We start from the raw sequence: 13,505 nt of genomic DNA, 5'->3' as shown, positions 1-13,505 counted from the left end.
TTTTCTAGCTATTCCAAGAGAATTGTAAGGGAATAAAAAACATGTGCGGCTGCATGTGGTGCTTGCAATCCCAGCACTCTGGAGGCCAAAGCAGGAGGATTGTGCGTTTAAAGCCAGCCTGGGCTATACAGAGAGACCCTTTCTCAAAAAAATAAAGACAAGTGAACATGATTTGTATTGGGGAGAACAGAGATGGAGGTGGGGAGATACAAATATATGCAGTTATTTGTGTTAGATGTAAAGTGACTTATGGCTTTTTGTTTTAGAGTTTTTTCATACATGTGATTCCCACCTCGATCTCATCATGAGGCAGGGGACTATTTCTCATTTCTATAGTTCTTACAAGTCCTAGCACAGTACCCACCATGCATTAGGCTCTGAGAAAATACTGACTCCACAGCACTGACTCAAGATAATGCCTTATCACCTAGCTTACCTGAAGGAGCATTTGTTCTCTTTCTTTTCTTGCTTGATTCCCCTCCATTCTCAATGAGGCCTTCTGTGACCAGAGGGCCACTGGCACTACCAAACTGCAGGGGCTCGTTGTTGTTGGCAGGGTCAAAGGGCAGCTGGTTCAATCCTAAAGAAGAAAAAGAAAGCCAAAGTCCAGACTCCATTAAGGACTGGGATCATTTCCAGATTTGATTATATGAGCCATTAGTGGAAAACTTTTTACATCCTAAGAGCCTAGCAGTAAGAGGTGAATTACTTAAAGATAGTTGATCTCTGTAATTTTTACATATAATGTTTACAAGTACAGAATGGAAATATAAGACAGAACTTCTGTCCACTTGTTACATCTCTCCTGTTTTTGAGGGAACTTTGTAGTCACAAGCTGGAATTCATTAATTTCATACTTCCTCCCTTAAAAAGACAGGACCAGCTGGGCACCAGTGGCTCATGCCTGTAATACTAGCTACTCAGTTGGCAGAGATCAGGAGGATTGTGGTTTGAAGCCAGATCCTATCTCAAAAAAACCCATCACAAAAAAAAGTGCTCAAGTGATAAAGTGCCTGCCTAGCAAGAATGACGCCCTGAGTTCAAACCCCAGTACCACCAAAAAAGTAATAAATTGCATATATTAAAAAAAGACAGGATCAGTCAGATGCAGTGGCATCGTCCCAGCTACTTGGGAGGCTGAGGCAGGGGATCCCCTTAAGCCCAGGATTTGGAAGCCAGACTAGACAACATAGCAAGACTTTGTCTCAAAAAACAAGAAAGAAAGGAAGAAAGAAGAAAGAAGAAAGAAGAAGAAGAAGAAGAAGAAGAAGAAGAAGAAGAAGAAGAAGAAGAAAGAAAGAAGAAGAAGAAGAAGAAGAAGAAGAAGAAGAAGAAGAAGAAGAAAGAAGAAAGAAAGAAAGAAGAAGAAGAAGAAGAAGAAAGAAGAAGAAAGAAAGAAAGAAGAAGAAGAAGAAGAAGAAGAAGAAGAAGAAGAAGAAGAAGAAAGAAAGAAAGAAGAAGAAGAAGAAGAAGAAGAAGAAGAAGAAGAAGAAGAAGAAGAAAGAAAGAAAGAAGAAGAAGAAGAAGAAGAAGAAGAAGAAGAAGAAGAAGAAGAAGAAGAAGAAAAGAAGGAGGAGGAGGAGGAGGAAGAGGAGGAGGTAGGACTTTCATTAAATGTGCCTGCAGCTGAACCTACTCTTCCCTTGAAAAAAGCTTGGTTTCTTATTCCTTGGATTATCTCCTAACATTTTTCCATTACAAGGCTTATTGAACTGATGCATATACAATCATTAGGCTATCCTGGTGTCAAAGTCACTGCCAATGATATTATAGAGGTATCTAAAACAGAAAGCCACAATTCTGTGGTAAATGAGAAAAGAAAATGAAGATAGAGACATTACAAGGGGGTTATTTAGTGGCTGGAATGATGGGAAGTTATGGCCACATTTGGTTGATATTAATCTCACCCTCTTCAAATGCTGTCTGAATCATGGGCACTTTATACTAGTCATTGCTATGCCATATAAATGGAAAAAGGCATTTTATTCTCTCCAAGTCTTACATAGTTCAGTCAGGGATGGGCAAAGATAGTTGGCAGCAGCACCTCAAATTTCAAATATTTCCATTAAAACTTCATGAAATGTGGAATCAAAGCTTTGTTAAAGCCCAAAGTAAAGACATCTCTTCTAAGTCTTCTATCCACTAGCTTCCTAATTGTATCAAAATGGGAATCAGGTTTGCCTGACATGTTTCTTTCTTTAACCCTCGATTTTTCTATAGCTCATAGCTACATAATTCTTGAGGTAATGTTGCAAAATATCAATAAAATCTTCAAATCTAGCTAGCTAAAGGTCAAATTTCAGAAAGATGAATACTAAAGCTATAACAAAATGATTTCACATTATTGTTTTTAATAAAGAGTATCCCCTTGCTAGTGTTTTCAACCCACATAAAAAGTACTCTTTCTTCAGCACTCATACTCCACTTGAAACACCTCCATTAAATGTCCTTTGGGACTAGTCAAACATTCTCCTTTTACATTATGGGAGGAACTAAATTAAAGAATCAAAGTTACTTCTATATCCTAAGTCAACTGTTTACTACATTATATCCGTGTCCTATTAAATCTCTACCATGTCTAGAACTAAAGAAACAAACATCAATAATTGTATTAGAAAATATTGAGATCATGACCAAGACCATTTTCAAAGAACACTTGATTTCTGTGTCATTTACAGATGAAGATGTTTCTTACACTTGAGTAGTCCTAGAGTCAAATATGATTAGTGTACTATTCCAAAATTTTTCTTGGGATTTCTTTCTGCAGTATCATACTGATTTAAACAAGTTCATGGAACGTGTACTGATACAATGGAAGAAGCCCAATAGATTGGGGTACAAACCCTAGGTATCTTATACTAGGTAGATAGGATTTGGCAAGTCATGTAATCTCTCTTAGTCTTTGTTTCATAATGTGTAAACAGGGAGTGATAACAGTGCACAGTATTATTGCAAAGATTTACAAATATATATTTATGATAATTATATTATTCTAATTAAACTTTCTCCTGTAAGCTTGTATTTCTTCTAAGGAGATCTCTTCCACTGTCTCCCAACCCCCACAACTGTATCTCTTGTGCCTAGCACCATGCCTAACACATAGTGAATGTTGAACGAATTAATTAATCCTAAATAAGTGGGGGTAGGTTACTCATTATATTAACCCATGTAATTAGAGTGAAGACTTGGCAGCTGATAATCAAGAATTAATGCCACACTGAAAAGTTCTGATGCTGATTATAGCAACATTACTTAAAATAATTAGATTTTAAATGCATCGCCATCATTTCAGTACTATACTGCAGGATGAGTAAAATCCTGATTAAAAGGAATACTCAGGGATTAGGAAGTTCTGATTAATGATTGTTAATCATAAAAGTCTTTATTTTGTCTTACATTTGATAATTTTATAGAATAATATATTAGTTCATTTCTCTGCCTTATTAAGTAGATGACTGAGGAGCCTACAGAGTTTCAGAGCCATGATCTGTAAATGGAAGGTAATAACGGTAATTCATGGGACTGCTAAAAAATTAAATGAGACCATATATGTAGAACATTCTGCATCACATCTGGCGCTTAGTAGATATTCTCCCTCTCTCCCCCACTTTCTTTCTACAAACACACACACACACACATGACCCTGCTCTCCCACTTCCTGCTTCTGCCCAGGCTGCCCATGACTTCCATTTCTTCTTATGGGATGTGGGCTGTTGAGAGTAAGGCCTCTGTGCTGGGGCTGAATGCACATAGCAGGCTGAATAAATGTTAACTGTTACTATCATAATATTGAATTTTGATTTTAATTTCTCAAATTGTTGATGTGAGGAGATTGATCTGAATTTTCCTTGATCCAAAGATATACCCTACTTCCCCCACTGAACTTTTTCTTTGCTGTTTTGTACATTTCTGTAAAAGTTTAAGGAGTCTCATGGGAAAAATACGGTGAATTAAATGTATTCAGTCATAGACATTTGACTATAATTTTTCTTGCCCTTTAGTTGGTCCCAGATGATTACTTGGAGGACTTAGGTATTTTATTCCTCATACTAATGTACAGATCTTTTTGATACTAAGTAATACTGAGATTTCAAGTACTTTGTGTGTATTCACTTCAATATAATATACAGACACATGAAAATCCTGATAATTTAGTGCAATATCTCAGGCCTTATTTTTTTAATAGGGAAAGAGCTCATGTCCAAGAAAGAGAGACATTTCACTCAGTAAGCCAATTCAATGAACACAAATCCACATTTTATATTATCCAAGACACAATACAGTCTTCAAAGATTTGCAGTTCAAGAGCAAGGGCTATAGAAATAGCAAAACCCTATGATACAATTCCTAGCTTCTTTTATTGTACTGTTTTGTTCTTCCCCTAAAACAGCACCAAACCAATAGATCAGTAAGTCAATAGGTACTTATAGGATCTTTTCAGTGTCATATATATGTGATCTGTGCAAAATGATAATTTCAGCAAAACAGCCCCATTAAAATTATCTCTAAGTCCTAAAAAGAAAACTAACACTTTAATTCCATTAATTCTTGTTGGCAAAATAGTGACATAAACATAAAAATATTAGCAATTACCATATTGTAATTCTCATCTAAACTACAGAATTTATCTTTAAATCTCTTATAGAAGCAATTTCTACCACTTTCTATTAGATATAATGAAATGGAAAATAGATTCAGAAGAAACTTTTGAGGTTATCTAGTTTATTCTTCTGTATAATACAGGATTCCAGACAGGCTTCAATCCAGGGAGCAATTCTTTGCCTGGCTCTTATTAGGCTCCTAGCACTCAGTTGGTTTTCCTAACTTTTTAAAAGAGTATTACCTACTCTATTTGGGGAATTGTCTTATTTTCCCCAAAATGTCTATGAAGGAGGATGCATTTTGTTCAAATGTCATCTTGCTTATTGTTTATGGAATGAACACATAGAGATGTCTAACTTTTAAAGGATTCTACTGATAGTCACTACAAGAAAAACAAATGAGGGAGTAAAGGATATATAACAGAACAATGTTAGAAATTTTCTAGTTTTATACATTTCTCACAGACTTTGCCCTTTCATTCGTGAGGATAAACTTAATAAATAAAACCCTGTACCTTGCTTGTTTTTTTCCCTCATATTTCATTCCCTTTTCCCCCAAGCTCAGAAATTTACAGCTTGTCCAAAGGGAAGAACAAATTGATAAAATAAAGATGAATAGATAAGAAACATTAGTGTTATTGATTTCTGTATGTTATATTTACAACAAAAAATCCATGTGGTAATATAATCTTGTCAAAAATCAACTTGACTGGAATAGATCGCTAATCAGCTGTTATTTCATATCATATTAAAACACAGATTACCTGACTTCATAGCATATATGCATGAGACAGCTTTCGAAAGCATTTATGTGGGGAACAGTGGGGAAGGATCCTTGGAAAATGACATTCCTTGTCCAATGGATCCAGGGGTTTAAACATCTCAGAATGAAGTGTGTGACTCATGAATACTTCAATCTCAGGTCAACAAGTTCACATGTAATGATATATGCCATACATGCAAATGATTTGTGGTCTTTGAGGAGAGCACTGAATTTCATGATTCTTGTGAAAGAAGATCAGTGATCTCTCTCTGCCCAGCTGCTACAATAGTTACTGTCATCATTCACTTTGCTGAGATTTCTACTATCAAGTCAAATTAGGACCAATCTTCATGATGCAATCTAACACTATTAATAATTGCCTTAGGTTAGAGGACCAAAATGTTACTGTTTGGATTCATGCCACTTCTTATTTGAATCTGTGGTCCATAATCTATATAACCTTAGTAAAGAGGAACACAATTCTACTTTGGATTAGTTCCCTTTAAAAGAAAATAATTAAAGTCCTGAGAAATCTGGTAACTGAAGGCAGCAATCTCCAGACAGAAATTCATGTTGAAAGAATACTGATTTTTGACAATAAGAATGTCCTAGCTAATTTGTCAATAAAACAAATTTCTGTAACCTGAATCTTATTTTCCAAATGACTTTAGTTTAAAATCAGATGTGCAATGCTAGGGGGAGGTTCTCCAATTTTTTTTTCAGATCAAACCCACGTCCTTGCATATGCTAGGCAAGCACTATACCACTAACTTACATTCTCAGTCCTTGTTTTGTTTTGTATTTTTTTTTTGCAGTACTGGAGTTTGAACTCAGGGCTTCATGCTTGCTAGGCAGGTGGTATACCACTCAAGCCACTCCACCAACACTTTTATTTTTTGGGTATTTTAAAGATAGGTTCTCACAAACTATTTGCCCAGGCCAGCTTCAAACCTCAATCCTTCTGCTCTCTGCTTCCTGAGTAGCTAGGATTATAGGTCTGAGCCACCAGTGTTTGTCCTGTCTGTGGGTTTTAGCGATAAGGCCCCATTATGCAGCTCAGGCTGTCCTCTAATGAATTCACAATCCTCCTGCCTTTGCTTCTTGAATGGCTGGGTTCCAGGAGTGAAATACCACACCTAGCTTAGTATTTAATTTAAAACTTTTACGAAAATAAGAAATCAGGATAATGGTTAGGCCATTAATGTGTTGGCAGGTACTTCTGTAAAACTCACTTATCTCTGGAATCTCCCCCTTACTATCATTCCCTCTCCCTCCTTCCTCAGACTAGGCCAGAAAACCTTTGATTCTACATTTGCAACACTTGCTATCTTGCCGTTCCACCTGCTCCTTCTGAGTGAATATTCACAATGTTCAAAACAGTTGGGCTGCACTATCACTCTTCAGCCAATGGGGTTTGCAGAAAAACAGGTGACTTCCAGGTTTTAATTGATATAAAAAAAATGAAATCTATTTTGTGAAAATAATATTCTGTATAACTGTTTTAGCTGAGTCAAGGGAAACTATAAATGAGTAATTGGTGGGTGAAGGTAGTGGGGAACAGACAGGGAAGAAAAGGGCAAAGCATTTTCTAAGAGTCTTGCTTGAATGGTGATAGATATAAAAAAAAACTTTTAGACCAAAATTTGTGCATAAGTCACCTTTTCCAAGGTGTGATATAAGTGACAGGCCAATTTTCTTCAGCAACTTTTAGTGACTCTCCAAACTACTTGGTCAAGGACTTGAGTCCTTTATAAACAGGCCCCATCCATTTAAAGTCTTATCTCCCACTATGCCCCAGCTTAAACTCTAACCCTACACTTAAACGTTTCACCAGGCACATGTGTTCCCTAGAGATATTGTTAAATGAAGATTCAGATTCAGAAAGTCTGAGTCACAGTTTACTTTTCTAAACAATACTTGGATGATGTTGATCCTGCTTGTATAAGGATCGCATTTTGGGACTTCATAAATCCATTCAATACTTTCCTATTGCTCACTCCTTTACCACACACTCCACCTCTACTTGTCTCCTTTTTTAATTTTTATGGTTTTGTTTTATTATTGATGTACTGGGGGTACATTGTGACATTTACAAAAGTTCTTACAATATATCACAGTTGAATTCACCTCCATCAGTCACCTTCTCTTGCATCTCACTCTCCTCCCTCTTTCATCACCCCTGCCTCTTGATTTCTAACCTTTAAAATATTATCTTTCCTTTAGGATTTATCTCAGGGGTTATTTCCTTTATAGTGGTGCCTATTCTTATTCACCTCTACCCAACCCAATATATACACAGCAGTGGAGAGAGGGGAACCATCCATCAGGGGAACTACTTCTGGTTGTATAGAATGTATCCTCATTGTCCATTTACTTTACTTCCTAGTTATTACTCCTATCTTACAACAAAGAATGGGAAAGGTATGATATTGAAGTAAACTTTTAAAGGTCACATGCTAATAAGCAGTAGAAAAAGGAACACAGGACTTTTGAAATTTCAAATTTTAATCTGTATTTTTTCTATGCTTTTTAGAGCATTCCTTATATTATAGCTCTTTTGAGTATTTCGTCTTGTCTTCACCTCCCTCCACCTTACCCCACTGCTACTAAATTGTAAACTCCTTGAGGACAGACTTCATAGTCATTTCTCAAGGACCCTCTCCCCAAGATGCTTGATATGGTGCCTTGCACAATAGTATAAGCATCCCAGAAATGTGTACTGAACTCAACTCAGCTACAACTTCGGGTATAGTAGTTTTTTTCCCACTACAGACACCAACAGACCTGTTACTGGGGTCATCATAATGGAAAAAGAAAATAAGGTAATGGGAGGCATTCCCTTGAAAGGCATATTAGGACCCCTCCCCCTCCTTCTTTGCTTCCTGGCTGCCATGAGGTAAGCATGTTTACTCCACCATGTACAACTTGCTATAAGGCTCTGCCTTGCCACAGGCCCAAAAGCAACAGAACCAAATGATGGTGGATTGAAACCTCTATAACCATGAGCCAAAATAAATCTTTCTTCCTTTCGTGTTGATTATCTCTGGTATTTTGTCATAGTGATGGAAAGGCAAAGAATACACCTTGTATCTGTATAACTCCATTCTCCCCTTCTGAAAGGCAAAATAATCTTTCCATTGACTAAAACCCTCATGAAAAAACACTACAAAAGCGATTCCATATATGAATCTTCTCTTAACATTTCTCTGTACACCAGGCTGTATATCCTGCTCAACAAACTACAGTCAAGGAAAGACAGTTTCTACAGGTGTCTTTTCCAACACATGTACTCATTTAAATTTAAGTTTAAATTAATTGAAATGGAATAAAATGAAAAGTTCAGTTGTACCAGTTACTTTGCAAGTTCTCAAAAGGCACTTGTATCTAGTGGCTATATACTGGATAACATATATATAGAACATTTCATTCAGAGAAAGTTATATTGGACAGTGATACTCTAAGGTTAGAACTGGATTCAAACTTACATCTGCCACTTACTAGGTGTGCCACTTACAAGGTGTTTAAAAGAGTCTGACCTCTCTTTGTTTCTGCATCATAAAATGGGGATGACAATGCCTCTCCCTTATAGGGAAGTGAGGAAAGTCAAACGGGACAATGTATATTTAAGGACTAGTACATAGAAGACAACAAATAATGTTGGGCTTCTAACCTAATCATGGATTTATGTGAATTTTCCTCAAAAATGGAATAGGAATATTTGTAAAATATGTGTGTCTACTTAGACCCACAGACTACATACTATTTATGGGTTGGAAGATGTTAGCTGTGCATTGCTTTTCTAACCCATTTTTTTCTTCCAGATAATGCATGACCATTGAGGTTAAATCATTAATAAATAATGCTAGGAGTAGTCAGGACTGCTCTTTGCTTGGACTATGTTCAGGATAAAAGACCATATTTGTCCCACCTTGAACTGTCCAACACAAAGAACTACATTTTTCTCTCCCAAAGCTTTAATGAGAGCTTGCTTCAAGCTTGGTGCTGTACTACTGGGATATCTGCTAGTAGTGACACTGGGGCTGGGATGGGGAAGGACCACTTCTTGAAATCCATTATTGTCCTACATTTAGAATATTCTGCTTTTCCTGTGGATGCTGACATCTCCAGGCCTGGTACAGGTGAATTATTTGAGAAAAGTCTGAACAAAATCTGTTAAGGTATTTGAGTTCTGTGAGTAGGAAAGCAAAATACATATTTCCAACTTCAAGAAGAAGAATGCTTCAGGACTCTTTTCTCCTGTACATTTTAAGGCTTGGGAAACAGAGCAAAACCATTCCTCAATAAAACAAGTTTCAAAAAATGTTGATTTGATAGAACAGTTCAAAGTGACATATGGTAGAGGGGCAATCTATCATTTTCCTTAGGATAATGTCTGGCAATCTTCAAAGAGACTGAGAAGAGCTATCCTTGTTATTCTGTAGTTTAGCCCTGGGAAGAGTTACAGCAACCACTTTTCTCTCCACATCTTGGGAGGGGAAGGTTTAGAATGATGGTGATTCATCAGTGCCTGCTTTGAGCTGGCTCTAGGCCATGATGCAGTTCCTGGTGACCAATTTTCCACCTGAAGGGCAAGAAAAGGGTAGGTTCCTAACACACTGACCATTAGGTTATCTGTTTAGTACTTGCCTAAGAATGTGCCTAGAGGTACTGTATTATGGGTGTCTCTGTCTCAATAAAACAAATAATTGCAGATTTCAGTCCCTGGGGACAGAGAGATGTTCTGGTATTGAAATTGGAGTCTATCTTTTCAGATCTATAATGAGGTCTTCCCTTCAGGCTGATTGATTTCATAAAGCTGAGGCAATTATCAAAAGCAAGCACAGTTCTCCCTGCAGAAACCACTCCAATTGTTTTGAAAACTAGCTAGTCAGCTGGATCTGGTCAGGAGCCTAGACAAAGCCAGCCTTTTCAGTAGAAACAGTTACAACACAGAACACCAATTTCCCCTAATAGATTCTTAAGATGCCAGTAAAAAAGTTGTAAACAAGTTTCAGCAAAACAATTTCATATGCTATGAGTGAGTGAAAATTGAAGTCGCTGTCAGATACATCTGCATTTCAGTGTAAGATGCTTTGAAGGTGAAGAGTGAGAGCTGGAATTCTTTTGGTATTTGGAGAGTTAAAGGATATTGGTATAATTTAAGAGTGCTGTACTGCATGAATAACATCTATATCTTAGATTTTCCCAAGATGTACAAGCTAATTTCACAAGATTTCCTTTCTACATTTATTCAGCCCTCATTAGCTATTTATCCAATCACTGTGCTACAATTTTAATTATCTTCTAACTAGCCAATGATGAGTTTGTGAGTTAGCATTCTATGAAGCTAGAACTACATAAATACAGTAAATCTTCATTTACATATTCAACATTTTTATCCTCCCTCCTTCTCCCTATCCCATTAGTTTTTGCTATACTGCATCATTAATGCTCTTGAGTTATGCTTTATGCATTCTTAATCTTTGATTCCCCATTTGGATTAATTTTTTGAGAATGCATGATAAATTGCTCTTGCTGTTGAGTGTGAAATTAAACACACAGGAGAAAACAGAGATTCCTATACTATACTCATGCATCTTTATAGATCCACACCTCCCCAATAACAATTTCATGTTGGGTGTTGACAAGTGATTATTAATTCCTTTAGAGAAGTCCTTACCAGAGCTGAAGTCAAAGCCACTACTGAGAAAGCCAAAATCTGCTTCTGGAGAAGATAGCATGACTGTACAGGGAAAAGCCTCCAAAAAGAACTAATCTGTGTTTGAAACAAGTCCTAATTTTGCTCCAGCACAGAGTTGAATTAAGGTATTCAATATATATTGAAATGAATGCACCAATGTATTAATATTGACTGATAGTCTCTCCCCTTATTCATCCAATTCATTCAAACAATTCTGTGTGCCTATCTGTATGCTAGGCCTGAAGATTTTAGGACTTGGTAAGACAGTTTCTTTCTTCAAAGAGATCACAACCAGAAAAGAAGGCAAATACTGAAAATCTAGCCCAAATTGCTACATTGGCTTCACTTCCTGTCCCTTTCCCTCAGTAGTCTTTGCTTGATTCATACCAAACTTTTCAAAATTCCTCACACATGCTATGTGCATGCATGTCCCTGCGGTTCTGTACATAATATTCCCTCTGCTTGAAAATAAATTTTCCCTTTTCTCCAACTGGAGAGCTTTGACTCAGCCTTCAAAACCCTGCACAGATGTCCCCTCTTCAATGAAATTTTTCCTAATGCTCAAAGGCTCTCTCCACAAGAGGTTATGCAGCTGTTTTATTAGAACACTTATTGCAGGACATCAGAGTTCATTCTGGGTGGTTGTTTGTGTCTGTATGTGTGTGTTCTAGGTATGAGGTTGCCACTTCTGATCTGTCATAGAAAGATCACTCTGATGTCAGGATGAAGGATGTATTAGAGGTGAAAATGGACCAAAGGCAGAGAGACAAGAGAAAACCAGTGATACAATGGAGACATGATGGCAACAGGATGGATAGAAATGAATGGATTTCAAAGATATTCATGAAGAATTGTCTGAAATTAGTGTCTGGTTGGATGTGGAAGCTGAGGGAAAGAAGGGTATATAAAATGTCTTCATTTAAAAACATTTAAGCCACAGTACTGAAAATAAATCTGCAACGTTTGTGGGCTTCGGTATAAGAAAAAGCACAATCCATTAGAGGCATATCCATATAGTTAAACTGAAAAACAAAGATTGCTTCCAATCTCTATTTACTATGGCATAAAGGCTTCCAGAAAACATCAGCAAATGACTTACACTTGACCTTTAGTATGTGTTCTTAACAAAGCCTGTTGACAGGCATAAATTCATCCAGAAAAAAAGAAAACATAATAGCTTAAGAGGCAGGATAAGATACTATTGGGCTAGGGAAAGGGAAAAACATTTTAATAATAGGTCTCAGACTTGGTTTATTTTATCTACAGCATTCACTGACAAAAGTATCATTGAAGTTCAGGAATACTTAATAGATTCCTTTGCTTTCTCCCTTCATCCTGTTCCCTTTTCTCCTCCTTCGAAACAACTCCTTAAAATGGTCTTATTAGAAAACCTTGCATTTTAATAGCTGTTGTCTTTTTGTTATTATAGTATGTTGGATTAAGCTGACAATTCTCCTTTTAACAATACTCAAAGGAAGCTTGGAAAAATTAATGCTACCTTGTTTTTCTCCCTGCCAAAGAATATAGCAATGTAATTGTCTCCTAGAGAAGAAGCACTTTAATCATCTTCAACTTAAAAGTAAATTCATTTCAGGAAGATGCTCTGAGACAATTGACAGAGCAAATCAGGGCTCCTAGGAGATTGCAAAGTGATGGATTGAGTTGAAGAGAATGCCACAGTAGAATTCAATTCCATGAACACTTTCAACTTAAGAGTGGCTCTGTAACAAAATAGCACTGCATGGGAGTTAGAATCATGTTACATTGTAGGAGACAGGACTTAAAAACTGCCTGGATTCTTAACATCTAAGAGTTCTGCACACCTCAGAAGCAGCAGGAACACAAACTAATTATTTCGATTAAACAACAGAGGAAGTTGTTGTAGCAGGCAGACTGTAAAAGCACAGTAACTTTCCAAAGGCGCCATAAAAAAGTGGAGGATAGAAAAGACCTAAACATCCTCGTCCTCTCAATTCAATTGAAGTCACTAGGATCTTGGAATGAGTTCAAAAGCCAAGGTGTCATTCTGCCTTGGAAGATAATTTCCACTTTCATACCCTTCTTAATTGAATCCATCTCCATCTTCCACTGTGTTTGTTCTGTTATTATTTTTTTAGAGACCTGCTTCTTAGTCTAAGGGAAACATCCTGTGGAAACAGATTTGGATTCGTAATTTACAGACTCAGAACTTCCTGGAAATTGAGCACTTGCCTGGGATGATGGCAGGAGAAAATGGAATAACAATGAACTAAGGCTCTGAAAAACCTAACCATGCAGCCTGGCCTCCTGGGTAGATGCCATTAGTGATCATAGAGCTGTAGTTTGGGAAACCAATTCTATGAAGTGTCCTTGGACTTCTAGATGGCCAATTGTTTTCTTTGGTACACGTGACCCAAATGTGGTTTTCTACGAAGTAAACAGAGCCAAAAGTAGCTCCCAT

The 13,505-nt window shown here is 37.0% G+C and overlaps 1 protein-coding gene across 29 annotated transcripts in view; it reads right to left on the bottom strand.

Moving 5' to 3' along the window:
• The window catches only part of Enox2 (ecto-NOX disulfide-thiol exchanger 2), a 341,637-nt gene that overhangs the window by 207,370 nt on the left and 120,762 nt on the right, over positions 1-13,505 (bottom strand). For 25 of the 29 annotated variants that reach the window (XR_012444306.1, XM_074063083.1, XM_074063084.1 and 22 more), the window contains one exon: positions 437-580. The exons of the other annotated variants lie outside the window; for them this stretch is intronic. Coding sequence is in view for 14 of the 25 variants with exons in the window: in XM_074063083.1 (XP_073919184.1) it covers positions 437-580 (144 nt within the window). In the remaining 11 variants the exon portion in view is untranslated. The remainder of the gene's footprint in view (positions 1-436; positions 581-13,505) is intronic. 29 annotated transcript variants of the gene reach the window in all.

Source organism: Castor canadensis, chromosome X (genome assembly GCF_047511655.1).
Source record: "Castor canadensis chromosome X, mCasCan1.hap1v2, whole genome shotgun sequence".
NCBI classification, from domain to species: Eukaryota; Metazoa; Chordata; class Mammalia; order Rodentia; family Castoridae; genus Castor; species Castor canadensis.
Note: the sequence above shows the minus strand (reverse complement) of the source record. Positions and strands in the feature narration are given on the sequence as shown.